The 27,623-nt window shown below is 38.5% G+C and overlaps 1 protein-coding gene across 6 annotated transcripts in view; it reads right to left on the bottom strand.

The window, feature by feature from the left end:
- SCLT1 (sodium channel and clathrin linker 1) overlaps positions 1-27,623 on the bottom strand; it is a 252,549-nt gene that overhangs the window by 214,156 nt on the left and 10,770 nt on the right. For all 6 annotated transcript variants that reach the window (XM_069557539.1, XM_069557538.1, XM_069557537.1 and 3 more), the window contains exon 2: positions 21,069-21,136. In XM_069557539.1, coding sequence (XP_069413640.1) covers positions 21,069-21,136 — 68 coding nt within the window. The remainder of the gene's footprint in view (positions 1-21,068; positions 21,137-27,623) is intronic.

Genomic DNA, 27,623 nt, shown 5'->3' with positions numbered 1-27,623 from the left:
CTCCTGAGAAATCTGTATGCCAGCCAAGAAGCATCAGTTAGTACCAGATATCAAACAACAGACTGGTTCCAAATTGAGAAAGGAGTACGTCAAGGCTGTATAGTGTCACCCTGCTTATTTAACTTATATGCAGAGTACACCTTGTGAAATGCCAGGCTGGAGGAAGCACAAGCTGGAATCAAGACTACCAGGAGAAATATTAATAACCTCAGATATGCAGATGACACCACCCTTATGGCAGAAAGTGAAGAAGAACTTAAGAGCCTCTTGATGAATGTGAAAGAGGAGAGTGAAAAAGTCGGCTTAAAACTCAACATTCAGAAAACTAAGATCATGCCATTTGGTCCAATCATGTCATGGCAAACAGATGGGGTAATAATGGAAACAGTGAGAGACTTTAGTTTTGGGGGGCTCCAAAAATCACTGCAGATGGTGATTGCAGCCATGAAATTAAAAGACACTTGCTCCTTGGAAGGTAAGTTATGACCAACCTAGACAGCATGTTAAAAAGCAGAGACGTTACTTTGCCAACAAAGGTCCATCTGGTCAAGGCTATGGTTTTTCCAGTAGTCATGCATGGATGTGAGAATTGAGCCATAAGGAAAGCTGAGTGCCGAAGAATTGATGCTTTTGAACTGTGGTACTAGAGAAGACTCTTGAGAGTCCCTTGGACTGTGAGGAGATCCAACCAATCCACCCTCAAGAAAATCAGTCCTAAATATTCATTGGAAGGACTGATGCTGAAGCTGAAACTCCAGTACTCTGGCCACTTGATGAGAAGACCTGACTCACTGGAAAAGATCCGGATGCTGGGAAAGATTGAAGGCAGGAGAAGGAAGGGATGACAAAGGATGCAACGGTTGATGGCATCACCGACACAATGGACATGAGTTTGAGCAAGCTCCAGGCGTTGGTGATGGACAGGGAAGCCTGGAGTGCTGCAGTCCATGGGGTTGCAAAGAGTCGGACATGACTGAGTGACAGAAATGAACTGAACTGAATATTCTATTGGGCTTTCCTGGTGGCTCAGCAATAAAGAATCCACCTGCCAATGCAGGAGGTGCAAGTTCAAACCCTGGGTTGGGAAGATTCCCTGGAGAAGAAAGTGGTAACCACTCTAGTATTCTTACCTGGGAAAAGTTATGGACAGAGGAGCTCGGTGGGCTCCTGTGTCCATGGGGTCACAAAGAGTTGGACATGATTTAGCTACTAAAGCAACAACAATATTCCATTGCACATAGGTACCACGTCTTCTCTATCCATTCACCTATTGATGGGCACTTAGGGTGTTTCTGTATCTTGGCTATTGTAAATAATGCTGCAATACAAAATGGTGCATATATCTTTAGAATTAATGTTTTTCTTTTTTTGAAAATGCTCAGATGTGGAATTGCTGGTTTGTATGGTAATTCTATTTTCCATGTTCAAAGGAGCCTCAATACATTTTCCATACTGGATGTACCAATTTACATTCTTACCAACATTGTGCATGTGTTCCCTTTATTGTACATCCTAGCCAACATTTGTTATTTCTAGTATTTTTGATAATAGCTGCTCTGACAGATATGCTTTCAGTTTTTCACCACTGAGTACTGTACTGGCTGCAGGGTTTTCACATATGGACTTTACCAGGTATAAGTGTGTTCCCTCTATATACACTTTGTTCAGAGTTCTTATAAATGAATGTTAAATTTCTTAAAAAGCTTTTTTTTTTTTTGCATGGAGATAATCATATGACTTCCATTCTTCGATTTAACATGGTGTATTTTATTGACTAATCTGCCAATGCTGAACCATCCTAGAATCTATGATAAATTCCACTTGAGCATGGTGTATCTGCTCTCTTAGTATTGCTTTTGTTGTACTGCACAGATTTTAGATTTTTCCATTTTCATTTGTCTCCAGGTATTTTCTGCTTTCCCCTTTGATTTCTTCAGTGACTCATTGGTTGTTTAGTAGCATATTGTCCAGCCTCTGTGAGTTTGTATTTTTGCAGCTTTTCTTTAAATAGTTGATTTTTAATCCACAGTTTTGTGGTTGGAAAAGGTGCTTGGTATGTGAAATGATTTTTAATACTGAATTCAGCTTTTTTAACATATAAAGACTACTCAGATTTCTACTGCTTCTTGTATCAGTTTTGGTAAGTTTTACTTTTTCAGTCATTTTGTCTATTTCACCTACATGGTCAAAGATATTAGTGTAAAGTTGTTTATAAATCACCCTATAATCATTTTAAATGTATATTTAATCATTTTAAATGATATTGCATCTGCAGTAATGCCAAAATTTTTGTTTGATCCTTATAATTTGCTTTTTCTCTATTCTGCAATTATTGATTGTTGATTCAAATGCCATAAGAGATACAGAAGTTTCCTTTGAAGAGACTGACAAAGATGGAGGTAGAAAGATCCTGAGTTCACTTCTTCTCATGAGCACACCAAAATCACAAGTTTCTGCAGAATAACCATCACTGGAGAAAAATCAGAACCTATGCAAAATAAGGTCTTCCATAAACAAAGACATAAAGAAGGAATGATAACAAGACAGGTAGGAGGGAAAGCACACTCAAGACATAATCAAGTCTCACGCCCCAGGTGGGCAATGCACAAAGTGGATAATAATTATAATACAGTACTTCCCCCACACGAGTGAGGGTTCTAAGGCTCACGTTGTGCTCCCCAGTCTAGGGATTTCCGAACCAGGAAAAGGAGCCCCCAGAGTATCTGGCTTTGAAGGCCAAATGAGACTTATAATATTGGGAGATTCAAAGGACTGAGGGAAATGAGACTTCACTCTTACAGAGTAAACACAAAGTTTCACATGTACTGGGAACCAGGGCAAAAGAAATAAATTGATAGAAGCCTGGCCCAGACAAACGTGGTTGCCTTGGGAAAACTCCTGGAGTGGTGCAGGGTGGCTGTGGCTCACCCTGAAGCCAGAGAAACTTGTGGCAGACATATGTGGGGCTATCTACTGCATGGACACTGCAGTAGGTGGCCTCCATCTTGAGATCCTCCCTCAAATTCATCAGTGTCAGGAGCTGACCCCACCCAACAAGCAGTAGGCACCAATGCTGACACACTCAATCAAACAACTAACTGGGCAACGTCATGGCCCACCCATCAGCAGAGAGGCTGCCTAAAGACTTCCTGAGCATACAATCACCTCTAGACATGCCTCTTGACATAGAAACCCAAGACTTGGCTCCACTCACCAGTGGGCAGGCACCAACTCTGAACTCCAGGAAGTATACACTAGCCTCCAGAACAGCCTCACATACCAGAGGTGAGACAAGAGATGCAAGTCCTTCAGTGTGCATATCTAGCCTGCCTACATCAGGGAAAACCCTACTCTAGGATCAGATGAGTCCCAGTCCTGCCACAAAGCAAACCAATGCAAACTTCATGGACTGTAGCCTACCAGGCTCTTCCATCCATGGGATTTTCCAGGCAAGAATACTGGAGTGAGTTGCCATTTCCTTCTCCAAATGCAAACTTCAAGACACCACAAAGCACATACCCAACTTTATCAGTAACCACCCCCATCTGACAGCAACTGTGAGATCTCTGGATCCTTCAGTCAGACTCCGGGACCCAGAGCTCTGCCTGCCAGTGGTCTGGCACTAACCCTAGGACCTGGCTTCAACCACCAGTGTGGCTAAGCAATGGCCTGGAGTCTTCTGGATGCAGACACTGCCCACCAGTGAGCCAGAACTAACCCCACAGCTCCCTATGGTTCTGCAGCCAGCCACCTTGTGACTATGCCCCATTAACCAGCAGTCAGCAGCATCCACACAAAACAGTGCCTGGAAACTAACCAGGCTAGGGGACAAACACAGTTACCAAACTGTCCACATACTCAGCCTGCCACAACAGAAGGACCCACACAGTCCTACTAGGGCAAGTCCTAGAAACACAGCTTGAGTGATGAGAGGTTTGTGTGCTCCTGCGACACATCATACATCTCCTACTCTCCAAGATCAAGAAATGCAACACAACTACCATGTACATAAAAATGGGAATAGCAACTTAGGGAAAATGAGATAGCAGGAGAACATGTCCCAGCCAAAAGAACAAGATAAAATTCCAAAGAAATAAGTGACACTATGATAAGCATCTACTTGAGGGAAGGTGAGAGCAATGATTATAAAGATGATCAAAAAACTCAGGAGGAGAATGGATGTATAAGCAAGAAGTCAGAAGTCTGTAGAAAATATGAAGACCCACACAGAGATGAAGAATACAATAATGGAAACAAAAAATACACTAGAAGGAATCAACAGTAGGCTAAATGATACAAAGGAATGGATCAGAGAACTGGAAGAGAGAGAACTGAAAATCACTGCTGCTGAACAGAAAAATGAATGAAAAGAAATAAGGACAGTTTAAGAGACCTCTGGGACAACATCAAGCACATTAATATTAGCATTATAGAGACCCAACATTATAGGGAGCCAACATTCGGTGGATCATCGAAAAAGCAAGAGAGTTCTAGAAAAACATCTATTTCTGTTTTATTGACTATGCCAAAGCCTTTGACTGTGTAGATCCCCACAAACTGTGGAAAATTCTGAAAGAGATGGGAATACCAGACCACCTAACCTGCCTCTTGAGAAACCTGTATGCACGTCCAGAAACAATAGTTAGAACTGGACATGGAACAGACTGGTTCCAAATAGGAAAAGGAGTACATCAAGGCTGTATATTGTCACCCTGCTTATTTAACTTATATGCAGAGTACATCACAAGAAACGCTGGGCTGGAGGAAGTACAAGCTGGAATCAAGATTGCCGGGAGAAATATCAATAACCTCAGATATGCAGATGACACCACCCTTATGGCAGAAAGTGAAGAGGAGCTAAAAAGCCTCTTGATGAAAGTGAAAGTGAAGAGTGAAAAAGTTGGCTTAAAGCTCAACATTCAGAAAACGAAGATCATGGCATCTGGTCCCATCACTTCATGGGAAATAGATGGGGAAACAGTGGAAACAGTGTCAGACTTTATTTTGGGGGGCTCCAAAATCACTGCAGATGGTGACTGCAGCCATGAAATTAAAAGACGCCTACTTCTTGGAAGAAAAGTTATGACCAACCTAGACAGCATATTAAAAAGCAGAGACATTACTTTGCCAACAAAGGTCCATCTAGTCAAAGCTATGGTTTTTCAAGTAGTCATGTATGGATGTGAGAGTTGGACTATAAAGAAGGCTGAGTGCCAAAGAATTGATGCTTTTGAACTATGGTGTTGCAGAAGACTCTTGAGAGCCCCTTGGACTGCAAGGAGATCGAACCAGTCCATCCTAAAGGAAATCAGTCCTGGGTATTCATTGGAAGGACTGATGTTGAAGCTGAAAACTCCAATATTTTGGCCACCTGATGTAAAGAGCTGACTCATTGGAAAAGACCCTGATGCTGGGAAAGATTGAGGGCAGGAGGAGAAGGGGATGACAGAGGATGAGATGGCTGGATGGCATCACCGATTCAATGGACATGAGTTTGGGTGGACTCCGGAAGTTGGTGATGGACAGGCAGGCCTGGTGTGCTGCGGTTCATGGGGTCACAAAGAGTTGGACACGACTGAGTGACTGAACTGAACTAAACTGAACTATAGGGATCCTAGAAGGAGTAGAGAGAGATAAAAGGGTCTGAGTAAATTTTAGCAAATTGGTGAAAATTTCCCTAACCTGAGGAATGAAATAGTCACCCAAGTCTAGAATGTGCAGAGAATCCCATCCAGGATGAAGCCAAAAGGAACACACCAAAACATATTGCAATTAAAACAACAAAAGTTGTATATTAAGAGAGAATACTAAAAACAGCAAGGAAAAAGCAACAAATAATATGAAACAGAAGGCCTATACTACTGTCAGTGATTTTTCAGCAAAAATTCTGCAAGTCAAAAGGGGATGGCATGATATTTAAAGTGATGAAAGGCCATAATTATGGCTGATTTGTACCCTTGTACAGCAGAAATGATCACAACACTGTAAAGCAATTTTCCTCCAATTAAAAAAAAATAAAGAAAAAATAAAGTGATGAAAGGGAAAAAACCTACAACCAAGAAAACTATCCCCAGCAAGGCTCTGGATCAGATTTACTGAGAGATCAAAAGCTTTACGCACAAGGAAAAGCTGAGAGCTCACCACCACCAAATCAAGTTTTATAATAAATGATACAGGAACTTCTCTAGATGAGAAAGAAAAGACCACAACTAGAAACCAGAAAATTACTTACAGAAAAGTTCACCAAAAAAGGCAAACATGTACTAAAGATAGGAAATCATCGACACATAAACCTGATGGGGAGGTTAAAAGACAAAAGTAGTAAAATCATCTGTAACCACAATAAGCAGTTAAGGGATATACAAAATAATTAGATGAAAAATACCATATCTAAAACAGTAATCATGAGGGGAGAAGACTACAAATGAAAGGTTTTAAAAATGCATTTGAAATGAAAAGATCAGCAACTTAAAACAATCACATACATATATATATATATGGACTGCTATACAAAAACCACATGCAAACCATAAAACAAAAATCTATAATAGCTATACATACAAAAAAGAAAAAGGCATCCAAAAGTACCACTAAAGATAGTTTTCAAATCACAAGAGAGGAGAACAAAAGAGGAAAAAAGATCTGTAAAAACAAATAGAAAACAATAAACAAAATAACAATAAGAACATATACATCAATAACTGTTAAATGTAAATGGACTAAATGCTCTAAATAAAGACATAGTGTGTGGATAAAAAACAAGACTTTCTGCCTACAAGAGACTTAAGACCTAGAGACACACATAAACTGAAAGTAAAGGGATCAAAAATCTATTTAATGCAAATGAAAATCAAAAGAAAGCCAGAGTAGCAACACTTATATCAGACAAAAAGCCTTAAAAAGACTGTTGCAGGAGACAAAGGAGGATGCTACATAATGATCAAGAGATTGATCCAAGAAGAGATAACAACTGTACTCATGTACACACACAACACACAAGCACATAAGTATATAAGGCAAATATTAACAGACATAAAAGGAGAAATCAAGAGTAACACAGTAATAGTAGGAGACTACTTATGTCCATGGATGGACTGTCCAGACAAAAAGTCAATAAGGAAACACAGGGCTTAAATGAAACATTAGACCAGAAGAACAGAAGGACTTAAATGATATATGTATATATACACGCAATCTTTTCAAGTGTATATAAACTATTCTCTGGCATGGATCACAAGCTAGGCCACAGAACAAGCCTAGGTAAATTTAAGAAAACTGAAACCATATCAAGCATCTTTTCTGACCACAATACAATGAGATTAGAAATCAATTACAGGAAAGAAAACTGCAAAAAAATCACAAACGCATGGAGACTAAACAATATATTACCAAACTAATTTATCACTAAAGAAATCAAAGGAAACAAAAAAATACCCAGAACCAAATGAAAACAAAAATAGAACCACCCCAAATCTACAGGACGCCTTAAAAACAGTTCTAAGAGGGAAGCTTATAGTAATGGGAGCTTACCTCAAGAAATAAGAAAATTCTCAGATAAAACAACCTAGCCTTATCCCTAAAGCAATTAGAGAAAAAAGAACAAACAAAACCCAAAGTTAGTAGCAGCACATGGACTTGGAGGGCATTATGCTAAGTGAAATAAGTCAGACAAAGGAAGACAAATGCTCTATAATATCACTCATATGTGGAATATGAAATATATAACAAACTAGTGAATATAACCTAAAAGAAGCAGACTCACAGATACAGAGAAAAAAAAATCGTGGTTACCAGAAGGGAGAGAGGATGGGGAAGAAGTAATATAGGGAAACATAAGAGTATGAAGTACAAATCAGGTACAGAATAAGCAAAAGGGATATACTGTACAACACTGAGAAGATAATCAACACTTACAATAACTGTAACTATAAATGAGATATAACTTTTAAAATTGTGAATTGGTAAAAAACTGTACACCTGTGACATAATTGTAACTGTGTATCAATTACACTTCAACTAAAAAAGAAATAATAGAGAACTGTCCTATAGCTTTTACCAATTTTCCCCCAACAGTAACACCTTGCAAAACTGCAAACAATAAAGTACGGTAAAACTTCCATAATAATGATATTAAGTTAAAACACAGGATAGTTCCATAACCCAAGAATCCTTCATCTCGTACCTTTAGGGCAACGTCCTACCCATCTACGTCTCACCCATCCCCATCCCTGAACTCTGACAACCACTAATTTGTTCTCCATCTATATGTTATTTCAAGAGTCTTGTAGAAAAGAAACCAATTAAGTATGTAATATTCTGTGATTGGTCGCTTTTTTCCAATCAGCATAATTTCCTGGACATTTTTTTTACATGTATTAAATATTAATTTCTTTTTAGTTGAGGGTAATAGTACATGGTAAGTATGTACCATGGTTTGTTTAACCATTCACCATTGGTTGTTTCCCATTTGGGGCTATTATGAACTATCCATGGGTGTACGTGTGTCCCCCATCCTGAACCCCCTTCTAACCTCCCTCCTCATCCCATCCCATCCCACTGGGTTGTCCCAGTGTACCAGCTTTGAGTGCCCTGTTTCATGCATCGAACCTGGACTGATCTATTTCACATATGGTAATGTACATGTTTTAATGCTATTCTCTCAAATCATCCCATCCTCACCTTCTCCCACAGAATCCGAAAGTCTGTTCTTTATATTTGCGTCTCTTTTGCTGTCTCACAAATATGGTCATTGCTAACATCTTTCTAAATTCCAAATATATGTGTTAATATACTGTATTGACGTTTTTATTTCTGACTTACTTCACTGTGTATAATAGGCTCCAGCTTCATCCATATTTTAGGATATTATGAACAAAACTGCTACAAATACTTCTGTATAGGTTTTTGTAAACAATGGTTCTTTAGGTTGTCATGGTTCATTTTGGTTTCTCTATGATGAATGAAAAGGAATTGGAGGCTAATTTTAACTTTTAATTGGAGGCTAATTCAGTTCAGTTCAGTTCAGTTGCTCAGTTGTGTCCGACTCTTTGCGACCCCATGAACTGCAGCACGCCAGGTCTCCCTCTCCATCACCAACTCCCGGGGTTCACTCAGACTCATGTCCATCGAGTCACAGATACCATCCAGCCATCTCATCCTCTGTTGTTCCCTTCACCTCCTGCCCCCAATCCCTCCCAGCATCACAGTCTTTTCCAGTGAGTCAGCTCTTCCCATGAGGTGGCCAAAGTACTGGAGTTTCAGCTTTAGCATCATTCCTTCCAAAGAAATCCCAGGAGTGATCTCCTTGCAGTCCAAGGGACTCTCAAGAGTCTTCTCCAACACCACAGTTCAAAAGCATCAATTCTTCAGCGCTCAGCCTTCTTCACAGTCCAACTCTCACATCCATACATGACCACTGGAAAAACCATAGCCGTGACTAGACGGACCTTTGTTGGCAAAGTAATGTCTCTGCTTTTGAATATGCTGTCTAGGTTGGTCATAACTTTTCTTCCAAGGAGTAGGCATCTTTTAATTTCATGGCTGCAGTCACCATCTGCAGTGATTTTGGAGCCCCCCAAAATAAAGTCTGACACTGTTTCCACTGTTTCCCCATCTATTTCCCATGAAGTGATGGGACCGGATGCCATGATCTTCATTTTCTGAATGTTGACCTTTAGGCCAACTTTTTCGCTCTCCTCTTTCACTTTCATCAAGAGGCTTTTTAGTTCCTCTTCACTTTCTGCCATAAGGGTGGTGTCATCTGCATATCTGAGGTTATTGATATTTCTCCCGGCAATCTTGATTCCAACTTGTGCTTCTTCCAGTCCCGTGTTTCTCATGATGTACTCTCCATAGAAGTTAAATAAGCAGGGTGACAATATACAGCCTTGATGTACTCCTTTTCCTATCTGGAACCAGTCTGTTGTTCTATGTCCAGTTCTAACTGTTGCTTCCTGACCTGCATATAGGTTTCACAAAAGGCAGGTTAGGTGGTCTGGTATTCCCATCTCTCAGAGTTTTCCACAGTTTATTGTGATCCACACAGTCAAAGGCTTTGGCATAGTCAATAAAGCAGAAATAGACGTTTTTCTGGAACTCTCTTGCTTTTTCCAGGATCCAGCGGATGTTGGCAATTTGATCTCTGTTTCCTCTGCCTTTTCGAAAACCAGCTTGAACATCTGGAAGTTCACGGTTCACGTATTGCTGAAGCCTGGCTTGGAGAATTTTGAGCATTACTTTACTAGTGTGTGAGATGAGTGCAATTGTGCAGTAGTTTGAGCATTCTTTGGCATTGCCTTTCTTTGTGGAGGCTAATTACTTTACAATATTGTAGTGGTTTTTGCCATACATTGACATGAATCAGCCATGGGTGTACATGTGTTCCCCATCCTTAACCCTCCTCCCACCTCGCTCCCCATCCCATCTCTCAGGGTCATCCCAGTGCACCGGCCCTGAGCACCCTCTCACATGTATCAACTTGGACTGGAGATCTATTTCACATATGATAATATACATGTTTCAATGCTATTCTCTCAAATCATCCTACCCTCGCCTTCTCCCACAGAGTCCAAAAGTCTGTTCTTTGCATCTGTGTCTCTTTTGCTATCTCGCCTATAGGGTCATTGTTACCATCTTTGTAATTAGAAGAAACTACAAAATTCTTCACATAGTATCACCAGCAATGTCTGACTAATTCATTTTTTTCTCCATACTTTTCAGTATTTGACTTTTCAGTGGGGCTATGTTTTCGTTTAACCATTCTGGAAGGTATGTTGGGACATTTCATCATGGTTTCAATTTTTTAAATTAACCTAGTAACTAACTGTTAATTACTAATCCTATTAAAGAAAATCTAACATAACAGCTCAATCGAAAAGTATGGTAAGGATATTTACTCCTGAAATACTATTTTTTCTAGAACACAACATGGAAATACCTAGCATGCATGTTTAATCTCAGTACAATAGATTCAGAACCAAGTATACATGTCACATGCGTCAAGGCTAGATTACAAATTATCATAGTCATCATTGTCATCGTCGTCATCATCATCATCATGTTTTCTTTTCAATGCATTTGATGCTTCATTGGCAGTATTTTGTGATGAGACCATGTTAGTGGTAATAAGAATATTTCTTTAATTCTTAAAGAGATGGGAATATCAAACCACCTTACCTGCCTCCTGAGAAACCTGTACGCAGGTCAAGAAGCAACAGTGAGAAATGGACATGGAACAACAGACTGGTTCAAAATTGGGAAAGGAGTACGTCAAGGCTGTATACTGACACCCAGCTTATTTAATTTATATACAGAGTACATCATGCCAAATGCTGAGCTGGATGAAGCTCAAGCTGGAATCAAGATTGCCAGGAGAAATATCAATAACCTCAGATATGCAGATGACAATACCCTAATGGCAAAAAGCGAAGAGGAACTAAAAAGCTGCTTAATGAAAGGGAAAGAGAAGAGTCAAAAAGCTGGCTTAAAACACAACATTCAAAAAATGAAGATCATGGCATCCAGTCCCATCACTTCATGTCAGATAGATGGGGAGAAAATGGAAACAGTGAGAAACTATTTTCTTAGGCTCTAAAATCACTGTGGACAGTGACTGCAGCCATGAAATTAAAAGATGCTTGCTCCTTGGATGAAAAGCTAGGACAAACCTAGTTCATTTCAGTCGCTCAGTCGTGTCCAACTCTTTGTGACCTCATGGACTGCATGCCATGTAGGGCCACCTAAGACGGATGGGTCATGGTGGAGAGTTCTGACAAAATGTGGTCCACTGGAGAAGGGAATGGCAAACCACTTCAGTATTCTTGCCTTGAGAACCCATGAACAGTATGAAAAGGCAAAAAGATAGGACACTGAAAGGTGAATTCCCCAGGTCAGTAAGTGCCAAATATGCTACTAGAGACCAGTGGAGAAATAACTCCAGAAAGAATAAAGCGATGGAGCCAAAGCAAAAACAACACCCGGTTGTGGATGTGACTGGTGATGAAAGCAAGGTCCGATGCTGTAAAGAGCAATATTGCCTAGGAACCTGGAATGTTAAGTCCATAGGTCAAGGCAAAGTGGAAGTGGTCAAATAGGAGATGGCAAAAGTGAACGTCGACATTCTAGGAATTAGTGTACTAAAGTGGACTGGAACAGGTGCTTTATTTGCAGTAGATGCATAATAAATTAGTGATGAGTTTCTTCCAGATTACTCAGAAAGCTATTCTTCTAAAAAATAATTAATAACCTTCTAGTATTTAAATCCAAACTATTCAACCTAACCATTCAAGGTCCTCTATAATGTTGGAATAATCTACACTTCCTAACCTTATTTTCAATTACTTCTTTCACATATGCCAAACACATTACAGAAACCGAAGTATGTTTTAGTCCCTAAATACAGCTCTCATTTTCTCACCCTCTTTGGCTACTCATCATGCCAGTGGGTCCAGCTACAATGCTCTTCACCATGCCCTCTTTTGGCCCCTCACTGAAGTTTTCAAAATCCTATCTATTTAGCAGTGCCTCTCAGATACACTACATATCCTCCAGGAAACTCCCAGATCTCTCCAACTATACATGATCTCCTTTTTTCTCTTATTACTAATAGCTGGTTTTAAAGTTTTTAAAAGATTCAAATATTATGCCTCTTATCCAATTTAATATTTCTCATCCCATATTTTTGTAAGTCTCTATGTTCCTCTAAAATTGCTATGTTATTTTACATAACTTTACATTGCTAAAACTCCTGGCACAGTGCCTTACATAAAGATGGTGCTCAATATATATTAAGGTGAATTAAGTGAAGACACTGCTCCACAACTATCTTCTAAGGATAGCTGCTAAGGAGATACAAATGCAAAATGACTCAATAATCTAAATTATAAAAGCTGTAACATTCTAAAATAAAAGTAATAAATCAAAACATAAGATAAATATCTGAAAATAAAAATACAGATTCAGCAACCCCTTCTTACTTGCTAGTAAAACTTTAGGAATTAGGGACTGCATTATTTACTAAAAATTCAAGTTGGGAGAATAAGATTGAAATTGACTTATTTTAAAAGTATTTATAAGACTTGATATTCCCTAAAACAAAATTTAAACAAATTATACAAAAGAAAAGAAATATTTATAGAATTATAAAAATCTTGAAAAATGGATATTGTATAATTAATTTCTATCTGTTTTGATCCCAAGATGACTTCCTGAGATGACAGTGATGATTTATCACAGAAAGAGTGGCAATAATTTGGACTGTAGTCAGGTAAACTAATTTTGTAGACACTTTTCTTCCTCTAAGACAACTAAATACTCTTTAAGTATTGTAATTACAGTTCTGAATGTTGTTTTCTGGATTTTAATGAGCATCACAGGCTACCAAATAGCATCCTTTCCTCTATCCTTTAGAAGTATAGGTTGACTAGCATTTCGTGAAGGTGTTCTTGTACATTTTAAAGGGTTGCAGTAAACTCTTACACCTTTCATTGTTATCAAGAGGAGGTTGATTTTCATCAATAAAGGTGGCTGAAGTATGACCTAAGAAATTGATAAACTCCTAAATTCAGAGTTTAGTTTAAGTCCTAAATTACTGATTTTCTATCTTCACTAGACATGGGATGAGGCAAATCGACTCTTCACAGTTTTACCTGAGTAATCCATCACATGGAGAGTAGAACCGCACTATCTAAAAAACGATAGCCATATGCCACATTTCAGTTCAGGTTAGTCACTCAGTCGAGTCCGACTCTTTGCAACCCCATGGACTGACTGTAGCAAGCCAGGCTTCCCTGTCCATCACCAACTCCCAGAGCTTGCTCAAACTCATGTCCGTCAAGTCAGTCATCTCATCCAACTCTCTCATTCTCTGCCATCCCCTTCTCCTCTTGCCTTCAATCTTTCCAGCATCAAAGTCTTTTCCAGTGAGTCAGTTCTTCACATCAGGCGGCCAAAGTATTGGTGTTTCAGCTTCAGCATCAGTTCTTCCAATAAATATTCAGGACTGATCTCCTCTAGGATGGACTGGTTGGATCTCCCTGCAGTCCACAGGACTCTCAAGAGTCTTTTCCAACATCACAGTTCAAAAGCATCAATTCTTCAGCACTCAGCTTTCTTTATGGTCTAACTCTCACATCCATATATGACTACTGGAAAAACCATAGATTTGCTTTGATTAGATGGACCTTGGTTGGCAAAGTAATGTCTCTGCTTTTTAATATGCTGTCTAGGTTGGTCATAGCTTTTCTTCCAAGGAGTAAGCGTCTTTTAATTTCATGGCTGCAGTCACCATCTGCAGTGATTTTCGAGTCCAAGAAAATAAAGTCTATCACTTTTTCCATTGTTTCCCCATCTATTTGCCATGAAGTGATGGGACCAAATGCCATGATCTTCGTTTTTTGAAAGTTGAGTTTTAAGCCAGCTTTTTCACTCTCCTCTTTCACAGTCATCAAGTGGCTCTTTAGTTTCTCTTCGCATTCTGCCATAAGGGTGGTGTCATCTGCGTATCTGAAGATATTGATATTTCTCCCAGGGATCTTGATTCCAGCTTGTGCTTCATCCAGCCTGGAATTTTGCATGATGTACTCTTCATAAGCCACATTAGTCTATTCAAATTTAAAATTTCTTAAGTAAAAATCAGATAAAAGACCTGTCTGTTGTGTAGCTTAATTTCAAGTGCTTAACTGCCCCATGTGTTACTTGCTACCATATTAAAAACTACTGAACTATACAACATTTCCACGATCACAGGAAGTTCCACTGAACAGTACTGGTCTAGAAAGCTTGTAATTTGACTTAAATAATAAAAGCGGTTTGTTATATTGTTATCAATAAAGTTTTATATTTCTAAACTCATGATCAACAAGAGTAGCCCTACTATTCCTTCAACATAAAGTAATCAAATAACTATTATTCATTAATACTTCATTAATTCATTAATAATTCATTAATCAAATAACTATTATTTGATTAAAATTGGACCAGCTCTTATACATTATATTAAGACATGTCTAATTTCTTCCTGCCTCAGAGCCTCTTCTTGGCTTTTTCCTTGGCTTGTTCTTCACTTTCAGTGCCAACTTAAATGTTGCTACCTTAAAGAAGTCTTCTCTGCCTTTTCTACCAAAAACAAGTCTCAGCCACCACCACACTGCATACACATTAATCTCTCTCAGCACCCTGTTTATTTTGTTCATAAACTATCACAGTTTTTGTTCATTCATTTCTCTCTCTTCCACTGAAAGAGGATCCTCTGCGTATCTTATTGATAGGTCTGTCCCTAGAGCCTACATAGTGGTCAAGCACTTGTTGAATATATTAATGTTTGCTCTATCGGTGAATAATATGCACAATGACTGTCTTTTCCTCCCACAACCAACTCATACCTCTTAGCACCATGTTTTTATATTTATTTCTTCCTTCTTTTTCTTTCTAGTTTATGTTATTTCCTCTCTTTCCTGAGTCTCAATTTTTTAAAAAAATTTTGAGTTCAAGGTGTAACAGGCAGAAAAACAAGTTTCAAGCTAGAAAAGGAAGATACTTTTAAGAGAGTTTTCAGAGAAAATAAACTTATTTTTAATATTCCACTCTGTCTCTCAGCAAGTACAAAAAGAACAAAAACACTTATCCCATCCCTAGAACACACATGTATAATACTAGTGTGGCACAGGTTACAAAGAAGATGCAATTAGCTTTCATGTGAGAAAAGGCAGTGATTTAAGGGGGTGGGGGAGTAGGAGGAAAGAAATGAGGCAAAAAGGATATGACTCACTCACCTTCTTGAATAAAATCTTTTTATCTTTGAACATTTGTCAGCCAGTGCCCACTACTACACTCTCAAAGAGCAATGCGATTTGAAATACTTTTTATTTATACAGAAAACAAAACATAATCAAAGAAAGACAACTAAATTTCACAACAACCTGAAGGGGTCATTCAAGAAATTAACTATGTAAAATATATTTAGCTTTACATATTTAAGATGGACTATTATTCAGCCATGAAAAATGAAATAAACCCAATTGAAAAATGAGCAGAAGATCTAAACAGACATTTCTCCAAAGATGGCTAAGAGGCACATGAAAAGATCACTTTATTATTAGAGAACTGTGAATCAAAACTATAATGAGGTATCACTTTACACTGGTCAGAATGGACATCATCAAAAAATCTATAAACAATAAATGCTGGAGAGGGTGTGGAGAAAAAGGAACCCTCGCACATTGTTGGTGGGGATATAAATTGATATCGCTAGTATGGAGAACAGTATGAAAGCTCCTTAGAAAACTAAAACTAGAGCTACCATATGATCCAGCAATTCCACTCAGGAGTATATATCTGGAGAAAACCATTATTCAAAAAGATACATGCATACCAATGTTCACTGCAGCACTATTTACAACAGCCAGGACACGGAGGCCACTTAAATGTCCACTGAGAGAGAAACGGATAAAGAAGATGTGGTACATGTATACCATGGGATATTACTCAGCCATAAAAAAGAACGAAAGAATGCCATTTGCAGTAACGTGGATGGACCTAGAGACAGTCATACTGAGTGAAGTAAATCAGAGAAAGATGGACATCATATGATATTACTTGTACATGTAATCTAAAATGTGACACAAATGAATTTATTTACAAAACAGAAACAAAGTCACAGATATAGAAAACAAACTTATCGTTACCAAGAAGGAAAGAGGAGGGTGCAGAAATAAACTGGGAGATTGGGACTGACATATACACACTATTATATATAAAATAGATAACTAATAAGGACCTACTGTATAGCACATGGAACTCCACTCAATCTCTGTAATGGCCTATATGGGAAAGGAATCTGAAAAAGGATGAGTATATGTATATGCATAACTCATTCACCTTATTGTACACTTGAAATGAACATTGTAAAATCAACTATACTCCAATAATGATTTTTTTTTTTAAAAAAGGTAAATAACCCAATTTTTTAAATGGGAAAAATATTTAAAAAGGAACATCTGAAAAACATCAGTTCAGCTCAGTTGTGTCTGATTCTCTGCAACCCCATGGACTGCAGCACACCAGGCTTCCCTGTCCATCACCAACTCCCAGAGCTTGCTCAAACTCATGTGAAACAGAACATCCAGATGGCCAAAAACCATATGAAAATATTCTCTACATACCTATTTATCAGAGAAATGCAAAATTATACCATCACACTGTTAAAAAAGAACTAAGAAGCCCCAAGTGGGATCATTTCCTAACCGCCCTCCCCATCATAGCAAAAACTAAGACGGTTTCAATCCCTATCAGAGATGTGACCTTTAAAACAGTCCACCTGAAATTTGCTAATCAGTACTATGCCACCTCATGCAAAGAGTTGACTCATTGGAAAAGACTCTGATGCTGGGAGGGATTGGGGGCAGGAGGAGAAGGGGACGACCGAGGATGAGATGGCTGGATGGCATCACTGACTCGATGGACCTGAGTCTGAGTGAACTCCGGGAGTTGGTGATGGACAGGGAGGCCTGGCGTGCTGCGATTCATGGGGTCGCAAAGAGTCGGACACGACTGAGCGACTGAACTGAACTGACTAATGAAGTAACTGCATGGAAAAGGCCCCTAGACTGTCAGTCCCCCATTAGAAGACAGCCTGGCCTGAAATAATCCTTTCTTTTCCTTCGTTAATACCTTTTGCCACATCTTCTCCTTCTATCCATAAAAATCTTCCATTTTGTACAACCCCTCCTAGTGTAGCTGATTCTTCAATTTTTGAATAATGCTAACTAGCTCTTCAAAATAAAAAGAATGAAATAATGCCATTTGCAGCAACATGGATGGACCTAGAGATGGTCATACTAAGTGACCAAGATGCAGAAAAGACAAAAATCATACCACTGCTGCTGCTGCTGCTAAGTCGCTTCAGTCGTGTCTGACTCTGTGCGACCCCATAGACGGCAGCCTCCCAGGCTCCACTGTCCCTGGGATTCTCCAGGCAAGAACACTGGAGTGGGTTGCAATTTCCTTCTCCAATGCATGAAAGTGAAAAGTGAAAGTGAAGTCGCTCAGTCGTGTCCGACTCTTCGCGACCCCATGGACTGCAGCCTACCAGGATCCTCTGTCCATGGGTTTTTCCAGGCAAGAGTACTGTAGTGGGTATCACTATATGTAGAATTTAAAAAGATAATACAAATGAACTCATTCACAAAAGAGAAACAGATGTCAAAAACAAACTTACGGCTATCAAACGGGAAAGGTGGGGAGAGCAATAAATTAGGAGATTGGGATTAATATACATATGGTACTATACATAGGCAGTCAACAAGCACCAACTGTATAGCACAGGGAACTCTCCTCACTATCTCATAATAACCCATATGGGATAGGAATCTGAAAAAGAATGGATATATGTTTATGTATAACTGAATCATTTTGCTGTATTTGAAACTAACAACATTGTAACTCAACCATAAATCCAGTAGAAAATACAAATTATAATAAAATATCTTTAGAAAGTTATATAAAATTATAAGGGAAAAGGTTTTTTAAAGAATGAATTATGAAGGTATTATGAACCAAATATATTAAATATATAAGCTATTAAAGACACTGGAAGACTCTCTCCATTTAAATCCACAGAATTTAAGTATTACTATTTATTATAAAGGTATTAGATCTTGTATTTTCTTAAGAAACAATGCTATATAAAAAATCTAAAGGCAATTCACAGAACTTACTTTGATCCAAAAGAAGTCTCAATGATTATTACGTGGTAACAGTACTAAAGAATTTTAACTATCACTTGTAATGCAGTTCCTATAAAAATTATCCTTGAAGTACCAACTTAAAATATAAGAAATATCAAACTACTGCAGGTTTTTTCAATATTGGAAAAAAGGTTTCACAAAAATATGTCCATTTAACACAGTCCTGGCAGTTTTACAGTACCTAGTATGAGAAAAAAGGACAGTTCACTAGGATTTTACCTTTAAAAATAGAACAAAAAGCATGAACTATTTATATTTCTCAAGCTGATCATGACTTTTTACATCTCCACTTTCATTGTATCTGGCAACAGAGCTCACACGATGTTGGAAGAAAAGTAGGTAGGAGGGAAGAAGAGGAAGGTTATGGTTGTTCCATTAATTCAACTCATTTATTGAGTATATAACAAAAATTATTCTAGAAACTTGGGAAATGCAGCTAAACAAAACAGGCAAACAAATTTATGAACAATTTCTGTTGCTAGTAGCCACAACTAAAATTACAGGGACGAGATCTGAGCCAGTGCACCTGGGTCCCATTTACTCTTTGATAATGAAGTTACCTCCTACCTCTCTCTTCCTTTACTGCAAAACAAAGAGAAAGCAAAAACAAAACAAAAAAACCAACAACAACAAAAGAAAACTCCTCCTGAGTATTTTATCAGAAACCAGAATAATGCTTCTGGGGTGAAAAATCCCCAAAGGTGCACTGCATATGGTCAAGGATATGGACCTTTATGCTAGAAAGCAAATTAAACTCCCTGTCAAGCTCTGTATCACCTCTCACTCACCAATACGAAGTATGTAGTGAAAGGCAAGACCTATAGGGACTGAGTCTTGAGACAGCAACATGTTCTGAAGAGAAGACATACTGTGCAAAGGAATCTTAGGCAGTAGCAATATACTAATATGAAAAATAAGAAATAAAAATCAAGATTTGACTGTATGACTGACAATAATACATGTAAGAGAAGGACATGTACCTTCAAAGAATTAAAGGAGCTACATAATTTCCCCAAATAGTACTCTATTAAGTAAGGGAAAACCTGTCCCTACTTAGTATGTTACCATCAGCTTTAAATATTATAATCACTGGATATATAGACTTCCATGGTGACACAGTGGATAAAAATCTGCCTGCTGATGCACGACCAACTAAGCCCACGTGCCGCAACTACTGAGCCTGTGTGCCACGACTACTGAAAGCTGCAAGCTCTAGGGCCCACTTCTAGGTCACAACTTCTGAGCCCACATGCTGCAATACTGAAGCTTAAACGCCTAAAGCCTGTGCTTTGCAATGACAAGACCACATATAGCAACAAAGAGCAGCCCTCGCTCACCGCAACTAGAGAGAGCCCTTGGAAAGCAGTGAAGACCAGTGCAGGCAAAAACAAACAAAATTAACAGTACACAGTGAAGGTGCACATAAAGGGCTAGCTAGAGTCAATCTTTTATTTGGTAAAACCATCTTTCGTAATCCAGTCAGCCAGATTTTAGGAGACAGGATGCAATTCCATACTCAGAGGTTTACTCAGGCTTTAAAATCAATCTTTTGTTTGAATCGTCCCTTCAGAGATATTTCCATATGACATCAAGCAGAAGCAAAAGAACCTAAGAATCTGAGCAAAATTTAGAGGCTAGTGGATCATGAGATTCTCTATTACCTAGTATCTTAAAAAAAAAACAACAACTTCCTTTTAATACCTTAAAAGCAATTGCAGTTTTAATTATAAGATTTATTTATGTCAAAAGCAAAATATTTCTTTACTGATTCAGTATAGAGCTACCATTTAACCTAGGAGCTATTTTTATTTTAATATCCTGTAACTCAGACTGTACCAGTAAGTATATTTTATTGGTCAAAAAAATACAATATTTAAATAAAAATGTATACCCAAGAAAAAAAAATTTTAAATAATGCCATGTATTATTTCTTATTCTGAGTTAGTTCATGCTTCTGTTAAATTTATGACAATTGAGAGTTAAAGTTTATAACTGGATGTATCCTAAAAACAATTCTAGGATGTTTCAAAAGTCTAATGAATTCTCATTTTACAATTCTGACATTTTAACACCATATACATATATCGTAAGCTCAAACTCCGGTGAGGACAAAGGCAATTTCTATGGTCAAAGAATTTATAGTCATTAAACAAAAACAACTTTGCTTCCTTACAAGCATCAGAGTTGTAAGAAAAATTTTCAAGTGCTATAGGCAACTTCACATGGAATAATCCTAAATAGCATTTATTCTACACTTGTCAAATACAGACATATTTACAACCAAATTTGAACTTAATTTGTTAGACCCCAATTTAATTTACATACCTGTACTGTTGAATATTTGAAAAAATTTTCCATTTTATACCGCCTAAGGGTTTCATTCAGTCTTTGATCTGAAACAAACAAACAAAAAAAAACAATTTGTAATGTTCAACTTTGAATGACAGAAATAAAGTAGATATTATTTGAAATATCCAATGCAAAACTGTTAGTCTCCACTGCTGTTGAAAATAAATCATTCTGAAGACATCATTTTAGAATTTAGATATTCTATACACTTAAGTCAAGTAATTACTTCTGCTGCTGCTAAGTCATGTCAGTCGTGTCCAACTCTGTGCAACCCCATAGAAGGCAGCCCACCAGGCTCCCCCGTTCCCTGGGATTCTTCAGGCAAGAACACTGGAGTGGGTTGCAATTTCTTTCTCCAGTGCATGAAAGTGAAAAGTGAAAGTGAAGTCGCTCAGTAGTGTCCGACTCTTAGCGACCCCATGGACTGCAGCCTACCAGGCTCCTCTGTCCATGGGATTTCCCAGGCAGAGTACTGGAGTGGGTTGCCATTGCCTTCTCCCAAATAATTACTACCAGTGGGAAAAAGAACAGCTACAAAGAACAAATTTCTCTGATTCTGAAAGTTTTAATTCTCAGTCTCTCTGGGATTGCTCTTCAGATTCTTAGAAGTCAAGAAAAAGTACCTTCCACATTTATTTTTTTATTCCTGCTACTAGATGTGAAAAGAGTTGGAGAGATAAGGCTAAACTATACTTCTTCAGAAGTTAAAAACTGCTGAAATTCTCTTTCAGGACAAACCTCCACACAGAGGAGAAACTGCAAGACTAAGCATCCAAATTAAACAGGAATAGGCAAGGCACAATGGAAAAGAAGGTCCAGAAGAGCCAAGGACTCTCAGAAACTACAAGTAACATTTTTATTTGAAGCAGGAAAAGCAATACAACAGAACATGCATGCCTGCATGCTCAGTCACTCGGTCATATCCAACCCTTTGTGACCCCAAAGACTGTAGCCTACCAGGCTTCACTGTCCACAGGATTATCCAGGCAACACTGGAGTGGGTTGCCATTTACTCCTCCAGGGGATCTTCCCAGCCCAGGGACTGAACGTGCATATCCCCTCATCTCCAGGACTGGAAGGAGGATTCTTTACCACTAGCCAACTGGGAAGCCCACAGTAGAACGTGTGTGCATATGTGTGCTCTGCCTCTCAGTCATGTCTGACTCTTTGCAACTCCATGGACTGTAGCCCACCAGGCTCCTCTGCCCATGGAATTTTCCAGACAAAAATACTGGAGTAGATTGCCATTTCCTCCTCCTTCCTGACTAGTGGATCGAATCTAGCTCTCTTGCATTTCCTACATTGGCAGGCTGATTCTTTACCACTGCGCTATGTGGGAAGCCCCACAATAGAACACAGTACCCAACAAATATACAAAACTCATTCTTTCAAGATCACATGGAATATTTAAAACTGATAATTTGGTGAAAAAAGAGTAAGTCTCTTGAGTTTTTGAATATTTAGGTGGGATTCATCCCAAGGGTTTTTCAATATCCATAAATATCAATGTGACACATCACATTAACAAATTGAAGAATAAAAACTGTATGATCAACATAATAGATGTAGAAAAATATTTCAACAAAATTCAACATCCATTTACGATAAAAAATCCTCAGAAATCAGCCATACAGGAAACATACCTAAACCCAATAAAGGTCATACATGGCAAACCCATGGCTAACATCACATTCAACAATGAAAAGCTTACAGCACTTTCTCTAAGATCAGGAACTCTTGCCACTTTTATTCAACATAGTTTTGGAAGTCCTGGCCACAGCAATCAGAGAAGAAAAAGAAATAACAGGAATCCAAATTGGAAAAGTACTAAAACTGTCACTGTTTGTAAATGACATGATACTATATATAGAAAATCCTAAAGATGCCACCAGAAAACTACCAGGATTCATCGATGAATTTGGTAAAGTTACCAGATATAAAAGTAATATACAAAAATCTGTTACATTTCTATATACTAAAAACAAAGTATCAGAAACATAAATTAAGGAAACAATCCCATTTACCATTAGGAACCAGAGATCAAATTGCCAACATCCATTGGATCATCAAAAAGGAAGAGAGTTTCAGAAAAATACCTACTTCTGCTTCATTGACTATGCCAAAGCCTTTGATTGTGTGGACCCCAACAAGCTCTGGAAAATTCTTAGAGATGGGAATACCAGACCACCTGATCTACCTCCTGAGAAATCTGTATGCAAGTCAGGAAGCAACAGTTAGAGCTCGACATGAAACAAGAGACTGGTTTAAAATAGGGAAAAGAGTACGTCAAGGCTGTATATTGTTACCCTGCTTATTTAACTTCTATGCAGAGTACATCATGAGAAATGTTGGGCTGGATGAAGCACAAGCTGGAATCAAGATTGCCAGGAGAAATATCAATAACCTCAGATATGCAGATGACACCACCCTTATGGCAGAAAGTGAAGAGGAACTTTAAAAAGCCTCTTGATGAAAGTGAAAGAGGAGAGTGAAAAAGCTGGCTTAAAAAGCAACATTCAGAAAACTAAGAACATGGCATCCAGTCCCATCACTTCATGGGAAATAGATGGGGAAACAGTGGAAACAGTGTGAGACTTTATTTTTCTGGGCTCCAAAATCACTGCAGATGGTAACTGCCACCATGAAATTAAGACACTTGCTCCTGGGAAGAAAAGTTATGACCAACCTGGACAGCATATTCAAAAGCAGAGACATTATTTTGCCAACAAAGGTCCATCTAGTCAAAGTTATGGTTTTTCCAGTAGTCATGTAGAGATGTGAGAGTTGGACTATAAAGAAAGCTGAGTGCCGAAGAATTGATGTTTTTGAACTGTGGTGTTGGAGAAGACTCTTGAGAGTCCCTTGGACTGCAAGGAGATCGAACCAGTCCATCCTAAAGGAAATCAGTCCTGAATATTCATTGGAAGGACTGATGCTGAAGCTGAAACTCCAATACTTTGGCCACCTGATGCAAAGAACTGACTCACTGGGAAAAAACCCTGATGCTGGTAAAGATTGAAGGCGGGAGGAGAATGGGATAACAGAGGATGAGATAGTTGGATGGCATTACTGACTCAATGGACATGAGTTTGAGTAAACTCTGGAAGTTGGCTATGGACAGGGAGGCCTGGCGTGCTATGGTCCATGGGGCCACAAAGAGTTGTACATGGCTGAGCGACTGAACTACTGACCATTATATCAAAAATAATAAAATAGGAATAAACAAAAATCCTGTACCCTAAAAGCTATATGACACTGAGGAAAGAAACTGAAGACATGAATATATAGAAAGATATACTATGAAGCTGGATTGGAAGAGTCAATATTGTTAAAAATCACAATACTACTCAAGACAATCTACAGATTCAATGCAATCCCTATCAAAATGCCAATGGCATTTTTCATAGGCCTAGAACAAATAATTTTAAAATTTGCATGGAAACACAAAAGATTCTGACTAGCCCAAACAATCCTGACAAAGAAGAACAGAGGTAAGGAATCATGATCCTTGACTTCAGACTATACTACAAAGATACAGTAACCAAAACAATATTGTACTACAGAAAAGCAGATGACACAGATCAACGCAACAGGATAGAGAGCCCAGAAATAAACTCATACTCTTATGTTCAATTAACATATGACAAAGGAGGTAAGGCTACACAACAGAGAAAAGACAGTTGCTTCAAGAAATGGTGCTGGGAAAACTGGACGGCTACATGTAAAAGAACAGAATTAGAACATCTCTTGACACCATATACAAAAATAAACTCACAACAGATTAAAGACCTAAATGTAAGACTGGAAGCCATAAAACTTCTAAAGGAGAGCAAAGTCAGAACAGAACACACTTGACATAAATTGAATCAATATTGTTTTGGATGTCTGCTAAGGCAAAGGAAATAAAACCAAAAATAAACTAATGAGACTTTACTGAACTTAAAAAATTTTGCCCAGCAAGGGCAAAAATGAAAAGACAGTCTACGAGGTGGGAGATAATATTTACAAATCATATGACTATTAAGGGGTTGAAATCCAACATGTATAAACAGCTCAAACAACTCAACATCAAAAAACAAACAACATGATTAAAAAGTGGGCATAAATAATGAACACACATTTTTTTCCAAAGAGGAAATGTAGATGGCCAATAGGCACACAAAAAGATGCTCGACATCACTAATTATCAAGGAATGCAAATCAAAACCACACCGAGATCACCTCACACCTGTCAGAATGATTATCATCAAAAAGAATGCACATAACAAATGTTGATGAGGATGTGGAGAAAAGGAAGGCCCTCTTATCCTGTTGGTGAGAATGTTAAATTGTTGCAGTCACTGTAAAAAGGAAAAACAAACAAACAAACAACAGTATAAAGGTTTCTTAAAAAACTAAAAATAGAACTACTGTGTGACCCAGCAATTCCACTCTGGGGTGCATAGCCATAAAAACAAAAACACTAATTTGAAAACATACACGCACCCCAATATTCATAACATGCATTATTTGCAATTGCCAAGATATAAAGAAACAATCTAAGTGTCTATTAACGGACGAATAGATAAAGAAGATGGAATACAACTCCACCATAGAAAGAGGGCAATTTTGTCATTCGCAGCAATATGGATGGAACTGGAGATCATTATGCTGAGTGAAGTAAGTCAGAAGACAATTGTCGTGTGACATCACCTACATGTGGAATCTAAAACATACAACAAATGAGTGTATAGAATCTAAAAGCAGCAGACTCAGAGATATAGAGAACAAATTTGTGGCTACCAGTGAGAAGAGGGGGAGGCTTACTGAGGTAGGGGAGTAAGAGGTATAGAGCCTTAGGTACAAAAATGCTACAAGAATATATTGCATAACATGGAGAATATAGTCAATACTTCATAAACAGAGTACAACCTTTAAAAATTGCAAACCACTACAATGTACACCCATAACTTATATAATATTGTGCAGCAACTAGACTTCAGTTAAAAGAAGAAAAACTAAAACTTTAAATAAGAGTAAATCTTAACTTTCAAAAGACTGAAGAGAATATACCATCCTAAAATACATCTCTTTGGCATAAGAAGTATTTTAGGCTGATAATTCTTAAGAAATAGAATAGGAAAAGCTTTGAAAAATTGAGAAGTTCAGTTCAGTTCAGTCACTTAGTCGTGTCCAACTCTTTGCGAGCCCATGAATTGCAGCACGCCAGGCCTCCCTGTCCATCACCATCTCCCGGAGTTCACTCAGACTCATGTCCATTGAGTCGGTGATGACATCCAGCCATCTTATCCTCTGTCGTCCCCTTCTCCTCCTACCCCCAATCCCTCCCAGCATCAGAGTCTTTTCCAATGAGTCAACTCTTTGCATGAGGTGGCCAAAATACTGGAGTTTCAGCTTCAGCATCATTCCTTTTGAAGAAATCCCAGGGCTGATCTCCTTCAGAATGGACTGGTTGGATCTCCTTGCAGTCCAAGGGACTCTCAAGAGTCTTCTCCAACACCACACTTCAAAAGCATCAATTCTCTGGCGCTCAGCTTTCTTCACAGTCCAACTTTCACATCCATACATGACCACTGGAAAAACCATAGCCTTGACTAGACGGACCTTTGTTGGCAAAGTAATGTCTCTGCTTTTCAACATGCTGTCTAGGTTGGTCATAACTTTTCTTCCAAGAAGTAAGCATCTTTTAATTTCATGGCTGCAGTCACCATTTGCAGTGATTTTGGAGCCCCAAAATATAAAGTCAGACACTATTTCCACTGTTTCCCCATCTATTTCCCATGAAGCGATGGGACCAGATGCCATGATCTTCGTTACCCTTTTGTTAAAGATATTTACATTTATGAGGAAAAATTCCATTTGTAAGCACATCCCCCTGTTTATACCAGAAAGAGAAAGTGTTAGTCGCTCAGTCACATCCGACTCTTTGTGACCCTATAGACTGCAGCTTGACAGGCTCTTTACTGTCCATGGAATTCTCCAGGTAAGAATACTGGAGTGGGCAGACATTTCCTTCTTCAGGAGATACTCCCAACCCAAGGATGAAACCCGGTTCTCGTGCATGGCAAGTAGATTGTTCACTGTCTGAGCCAGAGGGAAGCCCTGAAAGTGTTAGTCGCTCTGTTGTGTCTGACTCTTAGCAACCCTATAGACTGCAGCCTGACAGATTCCTCTATCCATGGAATTCTCCAGGCAAGAATGCTGGAATGAGCAGCCATTCCCTTCCCCAGGGGTGTCTTCCCTACCCAGGGATCAAATCCAGGTCTTCCCCTGCACTGAAGGCAGATTCTTTACCATCTGAGCCACTGGAGAAGCCCAAGGTAATGACTTAAATCTGCATTTCTTGGTAACTTCTTGTAATGGCTCACCCTCTTTTCCTATATCTCCTTTTGTCTTTATCTGAAAATGTTTTTTAACACTGTAGCTTCAGCATTTAAAGGAGTTTTTCTGTTTTTCTGGGTCACTAATGTATACAGAAGGTAAACACGTTATTAAACTTGTTTGTTTTCTCCTATTAGTCTGTCTTTTACA

Source organism: Ovis canadensis, chromosome 17 (assembly GCF_042477335.2).
Source record: "Ovis canadensis isolate MfBH-ARS-UI-01 breed Bighorn chromosome 17, ARS-UI_OviCan_v2, whole genome shotgun sequence".
NCBI classification, from domain to species: Eukaryota; Metazoa; Chordata; class Mammalia; order Artiodactyla; family Bovidae; genus Ovis; species Ovis canadensis.
This window is presented reverse-complemented; position numbering and strand designations above follow the sequence as displayed.